Source organism: Saccopteryx leptura, chromosome 3 (genome assembly GCF_036850995.1).
Source record: "Saccopteryx leptura isolate mSacLep1 chromosome 3, mSacLep1_pri_phased_curated, whole genome shotgun sequence".
In the NCBI taxonomy this organism is placed as follows: Eukaryota; Metazoa; Chordata; class Mammalia; order Chiroptera; family Emballonuridae; genus Saccopteryx; species Saccopteryx leptura.
Genome location: NC_089505.1, coordinates 54,541,771 through 54,559,818, shown reverse-complemented (window position 1 = coordinate 54,559,818; position 18,048 = coordinate 54,541,771). Strand labels below are relative to the sequence as shown.

The 18,048-nt window shown below is 38.3% G+C and overlaps 1 protein-coding gene across 3 annotated transcripts in view; it reads left to right on the top strand.

The window, feature by feature from the left end:
- Window positions 1-18,048, top strand: part of AFG1L (AFG1 like ATPase) — a 244,364-nt gene that overhangs the window by 56,331 nt on the left and 169,985 nt on the right. For all 3 annotated transcript variants that reach the window (XM_066373529.1, XM_066373528.1, XM_066373527.1), the window contains exons 3-5: window positions 5,395-5,446; window positions 12,745-12,846; window positions 15,029-15,159. In XM_066373529.1, coding sequence (XP_066229626.1) covers window positions 5,395-5,446; window positions 12,745-12,846; window positions 15,029-15,159 — 285 coding nt within the window. The remainder of the gene's footprint in view (window positions 1-5,394; window positions 5,447-12,744; window positions 12,847-15,028; window positions 15,160-18,048) is intronic.

The window sequence follows — 18,048 nt, the reverse complement described above, 5'->3', positions numbered from 1 at the left end:
GGGTGGACTTCACTGAGATAGAAGAACAACTCACAGAAAATTAATACATTAAGAAAGGAAATTTAATGGATCTGAACAATAGGGCACATGGTGAGAAAACGTCAGTGAGGAGCATGGGTTCCTTGTAAGTCATCTTGAAGAAAATTGCATGAACCTCTGTCTCCCTGAATTCACTACTGTGATAAAGAATTTTAAAATTTCTTTAGGACCCATTTTACAACCTTAAAGTCTTACTGTTCTCCATTCAGTCCTCTGATTTCCCCCTTAAACTATAGCTTTTTATATCCCTTGAAATAATTTCAATAACTCTTAGAAGACTGAAATTTTATGAGAAAATTGACTTGCTTCTCTAAGTGAAAATACTTGAGAGTATATACCAGTGATGGGCAATCTTTTGAGTTGGGTGTGTCAAAATTCACCAAAAAACTGAACATAACTCAGGTGGTGTGTCACTTGGAGAAAAACAACAACATAATTTTGTGATATTTATAGTTTAAATAATAAAAATGTATAATTGTAATATATAACTGTATTTAATAAACCAAAAACTAATTATTTAACTTACCTGCTTAGTGACTTCTTTGTTCATCTGTCAGTCGGTTTCTTTTGTTGGTTTTGATATTATTTAACTTATGTGGGGTGCCGTGAACTAAGATAAGTGAAGGGGAGGGGGAATTCTTTAACTAACCTGCCTATTAGTGACTTTTTTTGTTGCTGAATTTCATTGGCTAAATCTTCAATTGAAGGTTGGTATTTTGTACACTTCAAGCCCAAGCAAGTGCTACTAACTTCATCTGTCAATCTGTTTCTTTTGTTGGTTTTGATATTATTTAATGCTGAGAATAAGGTCTCACAAAAGTGTGTAGAGGGAAAAATTGTGAGTAAAGCCATTGCTATATTTTTCAGGGTGCTAAAAGTGTCTGGTAATCGGTTCCAGGCACTCCAAATTTCCTGTTTGTAGTGGCACTCCTCTTGATTCTCCAAGCAGCAGCTTTCCAGATTCTCAAGCTTTGACCTCAAGTCGACAAACACCTGAGCCCAGATGCTGTCTTGAAATTCTGCAAATTGCATCTTATGTCAATTAAGATGGCTGCCGCTATTTCTAATGGCAGGAAACGGCACCTATAGCACAGGCCCTTGCCTCTCCCAGCCTCCCCTCACTTATCTCAGCAATGATGGTCAATTAGAAAACCACGACACTTCAGAACAGTAGATTGGATGATGGTTGCTGTGGTTATGTGGTTGCTGGTAATGGTGATTACAGGGCCCCCAGAGATGCGTCCCCCGGGGCATTCCGCTGCTCCCTGCTCCGCTGGCCGGAAGTGAGGTCAGATCCCCTAACGGCCTAACTGGAGGTCCCAGAACTAGACGCTCTGTGCTGGAGTTCTGTTGTTTTGGCCTACAGACCTCCGGCACAGAGTGTCTACACTACAGCAAATGTTTTATCCTCGGCTACTGCACCTGGCCATGCAGGAGCCGAGGATGAAACGTCCTTTGTGGCATGTGGCCCCTTACTTCTCTGGTATGCGGCCGCTTGTCATCGAAAATGGCTATGTGTGTCAGTGCTGACACGCGTGTCGTAGGTTTGCCATCACGTGTATATATAGAGGTGGATTAAGGTCGGTTGAGGCCCCAGACGCAGAAGAAAATATTAGGCCCCTTAAAAAAGAGAGAGAGGGAAAATAAAAATACATGTTAACCACATTTTTCAATATATAAAAAATATTATGTACTATTAATGTTAAAGTTGTACATATCAAACCAAACTTGGTATCATTAGAAAAAGGTGTCAAGTTGGGGTTTTGCGGGGGCTCAGGGCACGTGCCTGGTATGCCCACCGTTAAATCCGCCTCTGAGTATATAGTATTGTTTAGCTAGACAGTATCAAACATTTATTGTTAGAAGAGTATCCATTTTGTTTATCAATTTATTTAGAGTAAAATCTTCATCTTAAACCATCTGTCATACCAGGTATTTGTGATTTCAGATGTTGGAAGTTCTTCTCCTTTGGTACTCTACAACAGTATCTCTTTATCATCTTTAAATATTACTATAAATACACAATATAATATAAATTATATATGAAATATGTAATATATTTGCCAAATTTCTTTTTCAAAATATGTGGAACTTGACTGGGTAAACAGAAGATAGGACCCTGAGTGCTTCCCCCACCCCTCCCGAGGAGCATTGAGTTCTTTCTGTGTCATCCTTTCCCCTGTCCTTGTCTTGTTTTCTGTTTTTTCTTTTTGCCTTAAACTTAATTTATTCAGCATAATTTGATTATATCATATGAGCAGAACTAGTGCAGGCCCCAGACTATTCTTGCAAAAAGTGTTGTGAAAAATTATGAATTGCCGTGACATTCCCAGTTACCTAATGCAGAATGTTGCTTTCAAAAGATTTTTAGCCCTAGCCAGGTAGCTCAGTTAGTTAGAGCATCATTCTAATAATGCCAGGGTTACAGGTTTGATTCCTGGTTAGGGCACATACAAGGATCAACCAATGAATGCATGGGTAGATGGAAAAAGAAACTCATGTTTTCTCTCTCTCTCTTTCCTTTTTCTCTAAAATCAATTAAAAAATATTTCTAATACATAGCACATACTTACAGATTATTAGGTTGTATATAAATTTTCCAACTGGAAGCTGTTCTCAAGTTGTTTAAGAGCATAACACTGTTTTTCTTGGCAAGTTGAAAACAAAGTAACTAGTGTACAAGAATAGTTCATATAAAAGATATTAAAACAAGACAAATTAAGAGGCTTTGACACGAGTGGAATCTGTTTTCAGTTGAGGTTTAAGAATTGATGGAGAGGCCCTGGCCAGTTGGCTCAGGGGTAGAGCATCCACCTGGCGTGTGGAAGTCCCGGGTTTGATTCCCCATTAGGGCACACAGGGAAAGTGACCATCTGCTTCTCCACCCCTTTCTCTCTCCCTTCTCTCTTTCTCTCTCCTCTCTCCCTCCACTCCAGCCCCTCCTGAAGCCATGGCTTGATTGGAGTGAGTTAGCCCTGGGAGCTGAGGATGGCTCCATGGCCTCTGCCTCAGGCTCTAGGAAGAGCTCGGTAGCTGAGCATCTCCCCCTAGTGTGTTCGCCGGATGGATCCCCACTGGGGTGCATGCAGGAGTCTGTCTCTCTGCCTTCCCTCCTCTCACTGAATAATAATAATAATAAAAAGAATAAATGGAGAGTTAATGTGCCGAGGAACATGGGAAGGCATCCAGTAAGCAAAATCAAAGCAAAGCACATCCTTTTAAACCATAGTGAGGTTATTCTGGAAGAGACATGTGGGAGTCAGGGTCTGGGTTTAGCAGAGAAAACTAAGGGATTAGGAAAGCAAGAGGCTTTTCTGAGGCAGGTTGGAGTGAATCCACAGATTTAAAATAAACAGCATTTTTTTTGGTCCTTTTTTGCTCTGTCCCTCTACCTTCCTTTAAAAAAACAACTCATGGACATGGACAGCACTGTGGTGGTTGTTGGCGGGGGCGGGGGCAGGTGGAGGGAGGTACAGATAAATGGTGAAGGACAAAGAATTGACTTGGGGGATAGTGAAACATGCAATACTGTGTACAGAGATGTGTTGTGGAGTGGGGCACCTGAAACCTATGTAATTATGTAAGCCAGTGTCGCCCCCACCCCCTAAAATTCAATTATAAACCACAACAGCAGCAGCATTATGTACCCTTAAGTCTAGCTTTTGACAACATTCTCTGCCAAAATATTGAGTGCTTTAGTTGGTGCTGAGTGACATAACTTTGGCTTCTTTCTGCTGTCACCATCTCTGAATCATCTCTGCTCTCGCGTACCTTGGTTTGTTTCACAGGTGTCTAGGAACTACTGCAGAGTTTGCAGGTTATTCTAGGTGGAACAGAAGTCAGGATGGCTGTCTGGGTTGCTAATAATATCAGGTAAAGAGAAGGCCCCTTTTGTTTCTTTCCTGGAGCCCTCCACCTCCCTGTTTTGGTCTGGACTTGATTGCTTTCTTGACCTGCTGTGTCACTGTGGTGCTGGAGCAACTCTCCGTCTCACCGGGGCTTCCTGCCCAGGGTCCTCTGTTTCCTGGAGCAGCCTCGGTATTCCTCTTTCTATTGAGGAGGGGTTTTTTTTTTTTTGAGACCCTGTATGTATGGAATGTCAATTTTTCATTTTCACACTTATTGGGTAGATTATATAGATAGATTGGAAATCCTTTTCCTTCAAATTTCTTATTCAAAGTTTTTAATCTGTTTGTAACCTGTTTCCCTCCACCTTCCTGCCCCAATGCCTTGAAAGTTTGTAGGATCTTGTTAATATACCAGGAGTCCTGAGATTTCAGGGTTGTGACTTGGTATTATGGGTCTTGTTTCCCTCCTTGTGTTGGACACTTGGTCTGTCCTTCCAGTCTAGAGCTCAAGTCCTTCAGTTCTGAGAACAATCTTTGCATTATTTCATAGATAACTTCCTCTTCCCTTTTGTCTCTATTTTCTTTTTCTGCAATTTCTTTTTTTGTCATATGTTGCACCTCCTGAATTAATCCTGTAATTTTCTTACATTTTGCATCTTTTATTATTGTTATTTGTTATATTTTCTGGAACATTTCCTCAAGCTTATCTTCTAAACTTTTCTCTGAGACTTTATTTCTGCTACCATATTTTAAACTTCAAAGTGCTCTCTTTTGTTCTTAATGTGTCTTTTTAAAAATTGCATTTGGTTCTTGCTGTATAGTTTTAATAGCTTCTCTTTTCTCAGTGTATTAATTATATTGATTAGAGTTTTATTTTTGAAGGTTTCTTTACTGTCTCTGTAGTCTGGTTCCTGTGAGATTCCCCCTGTATGTTTGCTCTGTTCTCCAGCTTTCATCTTGGAAGATTTTTTGAAAAATCTGTTGTTTCTTGGTTGTCAGTTTGTTTCAGTGTCTTTTCAGATACTAACAAGCTGATTGAAAGACCGTCATAGGTCGGCTGAGTGGTACACTTTACTCTAGGGTGGTCTGGTACGAGGAGCCAGCTCTTTCTGCGCCTCTGAGTCTTTCTTTTTCTTTTTCTGAAGACCACTCAGTTTCTCCAGAAAAATCATTCTAATCTGTTGCTTGCTGGGAATGAGTTAGGCTGCCATTGTTTGGAGAGCCGGTTTGGGAAAGACAGGGAAGAGTACATGGTAAGCAAACGGTGCGGGGGATGTAAACTTAAGTTGTGTGACTTCAGAGCCCTTGATCGGACTTCTGTGACTCTTGCTTCCTGTATTGAAACCCAAGTTAGGCTTCCCAGCCTTTTCACATCAAGTGTTTTTGTATTTATTGTGCACAATAGCCCATTTTAGCCCTATATAGAGCAGTTAGGAACACTATGTGTATGATGATGATAATTAATTATTTCCATGTTAGAGATTTATAATTTTTTCTTAATTTGCAGCTTTTTTCAAGGAACAAACCTCCAAAGGGCCTCTATGTTTACGGAGATGTTGGTAAGTGTGTTAAAACAAGTTTTGGGTGTTACAAACAGAAAGTTTCCCAGCTTTTGCTTAGAGATCACTTCTATTTTCATCATTCAGTCCACTACCAGTGAGGGAGTAGGATGAGGTGAGTAAAATAGGGGGATGTGGGGCAGTTATCTTAGTTTGGTCTTTTCCTTCTCATAGGCTGTGCCTGTGCTTTAAGGTGGTATTAGTTAGCATGTTAGGGTACAAACATTACTTAATGCATAAAGTGAGTTAATGTTGGGGAAGGAAATAATCTATAGATAGGATGTTAGATAATTCAGAATCTTGTTGCTCACCGCTATTTGATTTAGCCTAATATGTAGTGTTTTTTTTTAAAGCTGTTCTTTTTCACTTTTACTTTCCACTAATATTTCTACTCATATTTTATGTCCTTATCCTCAATGTAGTTATTAGTGGATGCTTTTAATTCACAAGTGGTGATATTTCCTTGGTCTCTCATTTCTATACATTGGCCATGAAGACACATTTTCTTGGAAGATGTATGAGCTGTCGCTTACTTTCTAGGTTTTCCTAATCAACTAAAGTCTTGCTTCTTTGGTTTCATTCTTGCTGAAATTGTTTGTTTTCTGCTCTCCATTTCCTTCAAACAAATCCTTCTAGTCCATCCTAAACCTCTCCCTGGTTACCTATATTCACTGATGTCATGAAGGTGGCTCTTATCTTAACCTGGCCAGTCATTTCTTATAGTGGAATACTCAGAACTCTCAATGGGACCAGTTTTGGTACTAGACTAATAAACAAACTTCAGCTTCCCCTATTATATAACAACTTTGCAATGTGAGAGAGTGGTGGCAGAAGTCATTATCTTAGTGATACATTTAGGAAAAGACATAAAATAGTTGAATAAGTATATTTTCTTAAAGGTAAAACTTAAGGATTTATCTTCTTATCTTTAGGAAGAGGGTCCTCCCTTTTTTTCTGATTTATTCACTAATGCCACTAAATTCCTGTTTTATAGATTTAGCAAACCTAATAAAAAGAAACAGTTTGGTTCACAAAAGTGAATGATAGAGATTCCCCCCCCCCCAAATTCTTTGTGAAAGAAGTTCAAACTATTTTTTTTAGTTCATTAGCTAATTGGTATTTTTGAGACCAATGTGTGATTTCTTCTTATTTAGAAAGCATTTTATACCAGGGACATGATTGGTCTTACCTGTCTGCACCTCTGGGCACTGCCCAGCTGACCTCATCCTCTTGCCAGATCTCATTCTTTGCCTCTCAGAGGACTTGTACTATACCTTCACTTTCAGGTTCAGTCATTGTTAAACCAATGTCTTTATTTCTCTGTTACCCTAACCACTTAACCATAAATGGAGATGTTTAGTAAAGCTCAACTTTTTCTACTTCTGCAAATGGACTTAAAAAAAAAACAACCATGAAAGTTGTTGGATTTTAGTTTGAAAACTACAGCTGCATTCCAACTAATTGAAGGGAAGTGTGATAAACATACTTCATCTGAATGCTTGAAAGAATTAGAAAAGAGGTGATAACATAGGATGTTCACATAGGCTAGGTATGTGGCAGCCTTCGGTTAGGAACATCTTAATACTGTAAAAAGGAGAAAAGAAAGGAATTCTGAAATAGGAAGTGAGATGAACATTTTGGTGGCTATCCTCAGTTTAGTTTAGAATACTTACAAAATAGGTAGTAAAGAATAGGTCAGATTCTCACTTTGGGAGGCTCTCTGGCTGGGAAAATAGCCTCAGAATGTCTCCACAAGCTCTTATTCTTTACTGTTTTCCTTTTTTAGATTTGGGAAACAGATATTACATTTTAAGGAGAAGTGATGGGAAAGAGGATGTCTGCTTCTTAGTCCCTCCCCCCCTCCACTCCTTGTTCCTTTACGTGGCTTACTTTCCGTCATGCCCACCCAACTATACTTCCTTTCTTTGTAAACATGTTGAGATGATTGACTCAGGTAGACCTTCAATCCAGGGGACCCCAGGAGCTTGATATATAAATTCAAGAGATTATCATCATGGTTCAATCTTGAAACAAAATGTTTCATTATATAATATAATTTCATAAACCATGCAGAAACCAAAAGCTGCAATCGTATCTTGTGGCTTCATTCTTACTAAAGCAGGCTTTCTTACAACAAGCTTTCAGCTCTTGACTAGCAAACTGTGGTGGTGATGGCAGTGTTAATGAGTTCTCTGGTATATTAGGAGACAATAGAAGTTCATATTTGTTTATCTGTACCTTTTCTGCTGCCTCTTGGTTTAACCTCATTTATTTCCCATTGATCATGTCACCAGTTGAAAGGCAGGCTGGTTTTAAGGTTAGAAGTTGGGAAACAAAATTCTGCTGGGCTTGAATGCCATGTGGAAGACACTACTTACATCTCCAGCAGGGGGTGGGCTATGAAAAGGACACCATGGGGAGGGAGAAGGGGGTGTGGTCATTTGGGCTTCCTAACTATAGGCTTGAAAGTTAGAATATAAAAGAGTTTTAAGTTTTACAAATTAGTCCCCTAGGAAGAATCTTCTCTTAAGAAATATAAAAACTTTTATTTGGGATTCTGTAGAGACTAAAGCAAATTGTGAAGTAGGAAAAAGGTAGTGTTGGTTTCTTCCTTACCTTTTCCCAACTTTTGTCCTCATTCTTCCATTCACTTGACAAGTGTTCACTGAGCTTCTGCCTCGTGTCAGGCAACGTGTTTTTTTCTGGAGGTGTAATCGTGAATGAAAGCACAGGTTGCCTTTATTCATCCAAAGCTCACAAACTATTGCAATGGCTTTGAAACATATTTCAACATGACCCACAGTAAGAACTTTATTTTACATCCTAACTCATTGTATGAATGTGTGTACACGCACACACACACATCTGAAAAATAGTTCCATGAAAGAGAACTTATCCTTACAAGTGATGTATTTTGATATTTTCTATTTTACTCCCCTTAAAGATAACATTTTGCAAAACTGTAGTATAAATATGACAACCAGATCTTATTAAGATTTTTCCAGTATTATGTGTACCCTTTTATGTGTACAGTTTACCACTGTACACATAAACCTTCTGTAGGTTTATGTATCTACCACCATAGTCAAGATACTGAACAATTTTATTACTACAGGAATCTCTTGTGTTGTCTATTATTTCCAGAGATACAATACATACAACAACTGGAAATTGTTTGTTTTATAGCTTCCTGGTGTCCATTCTTTGCCTCACATCATGGAGTATCTATCACCCTACACATCAGCAGCTAGTATTGAACCAAAGACTCAAAAATACCAACATGTTGGTTTCAGGTCCTCTTTCATTACATAGCTTCCTCCTCTCTGGTACTTTGCCTTGCACTTTTCACCTGTTTTGGACTCCCATGATTCTGAAGTCTCTTAACCCAATTCAGCCAGACCTGGGTGTTTTACTTGGATTCTCCCATGTTCTTATCAACATAAAAATGATATATTGTTGGTGTTTTAATTTGTATTTCTTTTGTTTCTGATAGAGTTAAACTTTAAAAAATGTGTTTAGCCCTGGCCAATTGGCTCAGCGGTAGAGCGTCAGCTTACTGTGTGGAAGTCCCGGGTTTGATTCCTAGCCAGGGCACACAGGAGAAGCGCCCATCTGCTTCTCCACCCTTCCCCCCTCCTTCCTCTTTGTATCTCTCTTCCCCTCCAGCAGCCAAGGCTCCATTGGAGCAAAGTTAGTCTGGGCACTGAGGATGGCTCCATGGCCTCTGCCTCAGGTGCTAAAATGGCTCTGGTTGCAATGGAGCACCGGCCCAGATGGGCAGAGCATCGCCCCCTAGTGGGCATGCCGGGTGGATCCTGGCCAGGCCCCTGCGGGAGTCTGTCTCTGTGCCTCCTTGCTTCTCACTTCAGAAAAATACAAAAAAAAATGTGTTTAAAGCTATTTATATTTTTGTGTCATTTGAATACACATGTTCTTTGTATATGGTCTACCGGAAAGTTCTGTCTGTTTTTGCAATAAAGCAAAATACAAATTTTTCTGTCAATAAACTTTATTAAATAATATAATTGCCATTATTATTAATGATTTCTTGCCAGTGTGAGGGCAATTTGTACATCCCATTTTTGAAAAATGTTTTATCTTTCAATGCGAAAAATTGAACCAGTGCTTGTTTGATATCTTCTTCATTTTTGAATTTTTTGCCCTTCAAAAAATTTTGTAAGGACAAAAACAAGTGATAGTCGGAGGGTGCTAAGTCCGGGGAATATGGTGGATGCGACAGACATGCTTCTGTAGCATTTCTCCCTTGTTGAAATTTGTAAAAATTACAGTGGTGTAAATGAACTTTATCAGTAGCCATGGGTACACTATGGCTTCACACATAAGACTAATGTGAATCAACTTTGTTTTAGTTAACTTGCTACATCAGTATGTATACAATAAGTGATAAAAATAGAGAGGCACATATGCGCCAAATAAACATGTGCTTACGTGTGGAAACTTGTGATAGAAATGGACAGAACTTTCCGGTAGACCTTATAGTTGATAATCCCCCCCCCCCCTTAACCCTATATTGTTCAGTACTCTTTCAGTTGCAGGGAAGGGGAGGAATTTATTGGTTGGTTTAATTGTGAAATAAAATAATGATCTGATTCAGCCATGGGTAGAGATATGAGCTGAAATAATATTATAGGGATCTCTCTCTCTCTCTCTCCTGCCCTCCCTTTCCCTCCTTTTTCATCCTTTGGTTCTGCTTTCTTATTGTTGGCTTCATTCTTGAAGACTTGTTTGATATTATAGGAAAGAAGTCTCCTGGGATCTTCTAGGTTGCTCTCGAAAAGGAGAAGGAAAAATTTTCATCTTCAGATTCCATATTAATTTTCCCTATAGAACCTTACTAATTGGGTTATATACCCATGGCAGGGCCAATCACAGTGTATAGGGTAGTAGGGTATTTTTATTGGCCCACCTTGTGATTGATACTTTCATAAAATGTTACAAAGTAGAGAAATTTTCAGAAGGAAGATATTTAGGACAAAAAAATGTTCATTGTAGTTTCTTACTTTTTTTCTTTTTTCTTTTTTGCATTTTTCCGAAGCTGAAAACGGGGGGGGGGGGGGGGGGGGGAGGGCAGTCAGATAGACTCCCGCATGCGCCCTACCGGTATCCACCCGGCATGCCCACCATGGGGCGATGCTCTGCCCATCTGGGGCATCGCTCTGTTGCAACCAGAGCCATTCTAGTGCCCGAGGCAGAGGCCACAGAGCCATCCCCAGTGCCCGGGTCATCTTTGCTCCAATGGAGCCTCAGCTGCGGGAGGGGAAGAGAGAGACAGAGAGGAAGGAGAGGGGGAGGGGTGGAGAAGCAGATGGGCGCTTCTCCTGTGTGCCCTGGCCGAGAATCGAACCCAGGACTTCTGCATGCCAGGCCGACCCTCTTCGTTGTAGTTTCTAAGAGCTCTTTATATCTTAAAAGATATGTAATGTTAAACTCCCAAGTTTCATGAGGTCAGGGATTTTTGCCAGTTTTGTTCACCAGAATATACTAAACACCTAGAATAGAGCCTCACACATGATGAGTATTCAGTAAAAATATATTGATTAAATAAATAAGGAGATTAATTTTATTTATGGTGATTTTAATATTTAGAAGGTTGAATTGAACGTAGCCTAATCTATCATTTTCTTTTATGATTTTATTTTTGCTTTTATACATGAGCAACTTTTATTTATTTATTTATTTTATTTATTTATTTTTTTTACAGAGACAGAGAGTGAGTCAGAGGGAGGGATAGACAGGGACAGACAAACAGGAACAGAGAGAGATGAGAAGCACCAATCATTAGTTTTTCATTGCGCGTTGCAACACCTTAGTTGTTCATTGATTGCTTTCTCATATGTGCCTTGACCGCGGGCCTTCAGCAGACCGAGTAACCCCTTGCTGGAGCCAGCGACCTTGGGTTCAAGCTGGTGGGCTTTTGCTCAAACTAGATGAGCCCACACTCAAGCTGGTGACCTCGGAGTTTCAAACCTGGGTCCTCTGCATCCCAGTCCGACACTCTATCCACTGCATCACCGCCTGGTCAGGCAAGCAACTTTTTTGTATGATGGCCTTGTTATATTTTAAGGCCATTTTTTAAAGAGCGCAAAAGTTACTTCAAGTATATATTATTTGAAGTTTCGGTTAGATAATTCATGACTTTTTTTCTGGATCTATCAGTCTACTATGATTTATGCAGCAGAATTTGAGACTATTGATTTAATTTTTTATGTAAATGTAGTGATTTAAAATCTGTTGCCACTCACCATAACAAGAGATATGGTCCTGGACATTTTTGCAAAAAAAATTACTTTTCAGTCTAAATGGTCTCTTCATTAAAAATCTCTTTGGTAAATTGTATTTTAATATACAGAAACTTTCTGGCAATTCAAACAGCATGGGCCCAAAGTCAGGCCCCCAAATCTCAGACTGAGGTCTCACTTCCTGAGCTGCACCTTCCGCAGAGAGAACAGGGGCACTATGGCGGGTGGTGGAGGAGAGAGCAGGAGGGTGAGAGACAGGACCCGCACGCCACACACGGGTCTGGCCTGTGCAGGAATGCTTGCTGTGAACCGAGCTGAGCACGGCCACTGCCGCTAGAGCTCTTACCTTTCTGCTGGGGAGCAAGGCTTTCTGGGAATGCCCACCTCACATGCTCAGGCTGTTGACTCTTGAATTACTAATGCAATTGTAGTGATGAAAAGTTCCAGTGTTGAAAATTAGATAATTTAATCATAAAGGTTGACTGTATCAGAATTTCTTCAAGTAGGCCTCATTTTGAAAGACCTATATTCTCAGATTTTTGAAAAAGTGTTATGATTGGCAATCCTCCAGCTTTAATCTACATCTATTATTTATTTTCAGTATTTATGTTAAATACTAATCTTTATTTTCATAGTTTTCATTTTTGAATTTTCCCATGGTGTTTAAGATAATTCTTCACATCTAATAATGGCTCAGTAAGTACTTATTTAATCAATGAAGTTATTTTATACTGGGGCCTTTTGGAAGAAAAATTGAAAAATGAGTAATTTATATATTTTGCCATTTATAAACATAGTTTTCTGGGGGGGGGGGGGAATAGCCCCTATAATATTAACTAAATGTTGTATTATTTTCTAAAAACAGGATTTTAACAAGAAACCAGTAATATTTTACTTTTAGGTGGTTTAGAAAAGTAACATAACCTTAAACTTTCTAGTAGAAGAGTGGTTTCATTATTTTTAAAGCTAGCGAACAGTCATTAGAGTAATCAGTGCATGCTGTTTAATGTATCCTTGTTTGTTTGTTTGTTTACTAAGGTACGGGGAAAACAATGGTGATGGACATGTTTTATGCTTATGTCGAAATGAAGAGGAAAAAACGGGTTCATTTTCATGGTTTCATGCTAGATGTTCACAAAAGTAAGTTAATTATCTGGAAGAAACGATTTTTAAGTGAACAAACAAAACAACTTTTTACATCTTTTAAAATTCTGAGTCTTTTAATATTTAAAAAATAAATTTTTGTTTAAAGTAAGATTTTATTTGGTTTTGTTTGTTTTGTGCTGTATTGAAACAATTAGTATGTGTCCAGAGTTGCTCTTAAAGACAAATCAGTACTACCCTATATGAGAACAGAGGTTACTATATGAAGATCAGGCATTTTATCTTTCTGCTAAGATTGATAAGAAATGTTTAAACCTCATGTATTTCAAGAAGTTATTCTTTACTACTCAGCTGTAAGGAAAGGTGAAATACTGCCATTTGCGACAACATGCATGGCTCTTGAAAAGTATCATGCTAAGTGAAATAAGTCACATGGTAAAGGACAAGAACCATATGATTTCACTCACATGTGGAATATAAAACAGAAAGCCACAAATGAACAAAGAAAACAAACAAAGCTCACAGACAGACAATAATATGGTGGTTACCAGAAGTGAAGATGCGTGAGGGAGCTCGAAGAGGGTGAGAGGGGTCAGAGGCAGCGTATGGCAAACGTAGGTTTACAGTTGTGAGTACGTGAAACACAGAGCTTATTCATAAATTATTTATTAGTTATTGTATTATTTTCCATATGAATAACTGTAAACCTACTTTTACTTCACCCTGTATATGGTGATGGAAGGAGACAAGACTTTGAGTGGTGAGCATACAATGCAATATAGATGATGTATTTTAGAATTGCACACTTGAACCGTAACTAGTGTTACTAAGTAATGCCACCTGAATAAATTTAACTAAAAAAAGAAATTAATCCTGATTAGCTCATTTCTGCTATGTCACTTTTGCATGTAGACATTCATTTTGTACTTGTATGCATGCTTTATTGCTTTGTCTGTGTTCTTATGTAATTTCACTTTTGCATTATTTGTCTGTTAGCTACATTGTAATCGCCCTAGGGCAGGAACATTTTTTTTTATAATACTTTCAGCATGTAATACACATACAATAAATGAAGTGAGATTGACATTACTGTATCAAGCTAGAGACAAGAACATTCTGACTAGAAAGGCTGGATGTAGGGCAGGACTCCTCCTCTGCACACATCCCTGACATTCTTAGGGCTCAGTGTGAGCTGTTGGCTCATCTAGCCCCCATCCAGTCTTCTAGTCTATCACTTTGTCATCTCTGAAGTGAATGAAGAATAAAGACGGAATGGCCACAAAGTATCCTTATAATCATGGGAATGTAACAATATGCAAGCAACTTATTTTTTAATTTAATTTAATTTTTTAATTTTTTATTAATTTTACTAGGGTGACGTCAATAAATCAGGGTACACATGTTCAAAGAAAGCATGTCCAGGTTATCTTGTCAATCAGTTATGTTGCATACCCATCACTCAAAGTCAGATTGTCCTCCGTCACCTTCTATCTAGTTTTCTTTGTGCCCCTCCCCCTCCCCCTTTTCCTCTCCCTCCTCTCCCCCATAACCACCACACTCTTATCAATGTCTCTTAGTCTCGTTTTTATGTCCCACCCACGTATGGAATAATGCAGTTCTTGGTTTTTTCTGATTTACTTATTTCACTTCGTATAATGTTATCAAGATCCCACCATTTTGTTGTAAATGATCCGATGTCATCATTTCTTATGGCTGAGTAGTATTCCATAGTGTATATGTGCCACATCTTCTTTATCCAGTCTTCTATTGAAGGGCTTTTTGGTAGTTTCCATGTCTTGGTCACTGTGAACAATGCTGCAATGAACATGGGGCTACATGTGTCTTTACGAATCAATGTTTCTGAGTTTTGGGGGTATATACCCAGTAGAGGGATTGCTGGGTCATAAGGTAGTTCTATTTTCAGTTTTTTGAGGAACCACCATACTTTCTTCCATAATGGTTGTACTACTTTACATTCCCACCAACAGTGAATGAGGGTTCCTTTTTCTCCACAGCCTCTCCAACATTTGGCAAGCAACTTATTTTGAGATAGAGAAAATGCAACCAATTTCAATGATCACATTTGATTGTATGTGGAATTTAAATTTATGTTTACACTAAAGTTTTATTTGTTTAGAGATTTAAAAATCTGTTATAGTTCTCTAAAATGTACTATTAATATAATACTTGATTTTGTGTTTATTTTCATCCACTGAAGGAATACACCGCCTTAAACAGAGTTTGCCAAAAAGGAAACCAGGATTCATGGCTAAATCATACGACCCAATAGCTCCTATTGCTGAAGAAATCAGTGAAGAAGCCTGTCTCTTATGTTTCGATGAATTTCAGGTAAGATAGAGATGTTTCTAGATGTAGAATGGTATATTGAATGACATGTGAAGATTTTTTTTCTTAATTGAGAAGCAGGAAGGCAGAAAGACAGACTCACACATGCACTCCACCTGACAAGTGCCCTATGGGGCCATGCTCTTCCTATCTGGGGTTGTTGTTCAGTTGCTCGGCAACTGAACTATTTTAGCACCTGAGACGAGGCCATGGAGCCATCCTCAGTGTCCGGGGCCAACTTACTCCAACTGAGCCATGGCTGTAGGAGGGGAAGAGAGAGAAAGAGAGAGAGAGAGAGAGAGAGAGAGAGAGAGAGAAGGGGGAAAGGGGTGGAAAAGCAGATGGTCACTTCTCCTGTGTGCCCTGACCAGGAATCAAACCTGGGACATCCACATGCCAGGCCAATCAGTGCTCTACCACTGAGCCAACCAGCCAGGGCCAACATGTGAAGATTTAAAGTCTGTTTCTGACTTTAAATTTATAAATTGATTTAAATGATCTCTTATGACTTTAATATTACTATCTAGTACAGGGGTCAGCACATCCCATTTTATACAGGGTGAATCTGGCCCATTAGCTTTTATATGGCCAGTGAGAAAGGAATAATTTTTAAATATTAACTTTTTTTCTTAATAATTTTAGAGAGAGAGAGGAAGGGAGAGAGAGAGAGGAAGGGAGAGAGAGAGAGAGAGAGACAGGAACGTAGATCTGCTCCTGTATGAGTCTTGACTAGGGGTCAAACTGTCAACCTTTGTGCATCAAGATGATGCTCTAACCAATGGAGCTATCCAGCCAGGGCAATAATTTTATATTTTTAAAGGGTCATTAAAAAAGAAAAATAAAATTCAATGCAGCCCATTTGTGACTTAAAAAGCCTAAAATATTTACTCTTCAGCCTTTTATAGGAAGAGTTTGCCCACCCTGACACTCTAGTCAGTGGATTCCCATTTCTCCCACACCATGATGGAGAAAATGTAATGATTATAAAACAATGTCATTAAAGATGTTTGAGTTTTTAAAAAGTGTTTTTATATGATTCATGTATCTCATTTAAGTCTCACAAGTTATATGTGATGAAGGGAGGTAATTATCCTAGTTGAACTTTCAAAGTTTTTTCTAGTTTTAGGATTCTCTGAAACTGTGACTCTAAATTGATAGTAAGTAATTTCCTGATCTTTATTTCTTGCAAAAACAAATATGGGATGAAGGCAAACACTATGTCTTATGCTTATTCTGTATCCTATGTTATGCCCAGTGTAACTGTAGTAATGGTAGTGTTAAAATATAATAATATACTCTAGACTAAGAATTACTTTCTCTTTATTTGACTTTTCTCTTTACTAGTTCTAAAATGTAACAGTTGGTTTTTCTATAATGCTTATCTTCAGAGCAACTGATTATTGGAATGAAAATAGGGAAATCCACAAGTACCGAATATAAGTTTCAAAATAGAGCTTCACACCTAAGCTTCTGAATAATATTTCTGGAGCTGAGTGCAGAAACTCCTGTGTCTGATTGCCTAGAATAATGGCCAGAGAACTTTTCAAGGGTAGGAAACTAACATTTGTGTGGGCCTGCTCTTTGGTAGAGCCTGGGTGATTCACACAGCTTGCTTTGTATTTGTGATAAAGTGAGAGAATTTGCCCTAGCTGAATTTTAGAGTTTATTCCAGTTTTAAGATTCTCTGAAATTATGCATTTTAAGTTGGTGGTGAATTATTTCCTGTTCATTTGTGCTTAGAAACTTGGGTCAGTGGGAATATGATATGGTCAGGGTGCTTTTATCGCAAATGAGGCAACTCAATCCACATAGCTAATAGCCATCTGGACTTATGATAAGGAGAAAGAGGAATTTTAGTTAGGATCAGTGTTACACTGAACCATCTGGGGAAGAGGAATCTTTACTTCTTTCTCCTTTTAGTCATTTTAAGACAGCCTGGCCTCTACCCTTTGCATTACAAAAGTACAAAGATATTCAAAAGAAAGGCTTGTGGAATAGAGATATTCCCCTGCTACACTGAATAGGTATATTAAGTACATCAACATAGTACTGCAGAAATAGAAGGGATTCATTTAGTTCTCAAGGTAATATTGAGTTATAATAGTTATGCTGCTCCTCCAACAAACGTCAGTGATGAATCACTGGGGTCATCTCTCATGGTTTCTCATTATGAGTCTCTTAAATTAGCTCCAAATAAAATTGAATTGGCACAAGTTAAGTTTTTGATTAAGTTACTGAGGTTAAAACATATTTAAGTATATTAATATCCAAACTCTGTAAAATGATTCATGGTTTTCAAAGTATTTCTACATCCTTACTTCATTTAATTCTGTAAAATAGTTATTATTACTATCTTCATCATATAAGTGAGGAATGTAAAGCATTAGAATTTCTTAGGTAGGGTGAAAAAATCATTAATTTGAAAATGTAAATTTTAAACAATTAGAGAAATGATTGGCATATTGACATGAGGACCAGCATTGACAGGACTGTTTCAGGTTAGGGAGCGATGAAAATCTGGCTGTGCAAAGGGAACCATGAGGAGATTGAAAACCAGCAGGGCCAAAGTATCCATCAGGCTCCATAGTCACAGTACCGAGCGTTCACTACTTTTAGGGGCCCATGATAATATTTTAATTTCTTTTAAAATTTGAATTAAAAAATGAATATATTAGTAATGAATCCAGTTTGAATCTGTCTGTAGCTGTATTATATTTGTCTTATAAAAACACATAGTAATAAAATATGTATATTTATTTTATGTATATATATCATATTAAATTATTTTTAATTGAGGGAGGTGCTCACAATGGTAAAAGTACGTAAAGCCTATGAAAGTCATAATGCTGCCTTGATTGTGAATTCCTAACAAAAATTTGGTTGCTTTGGGCA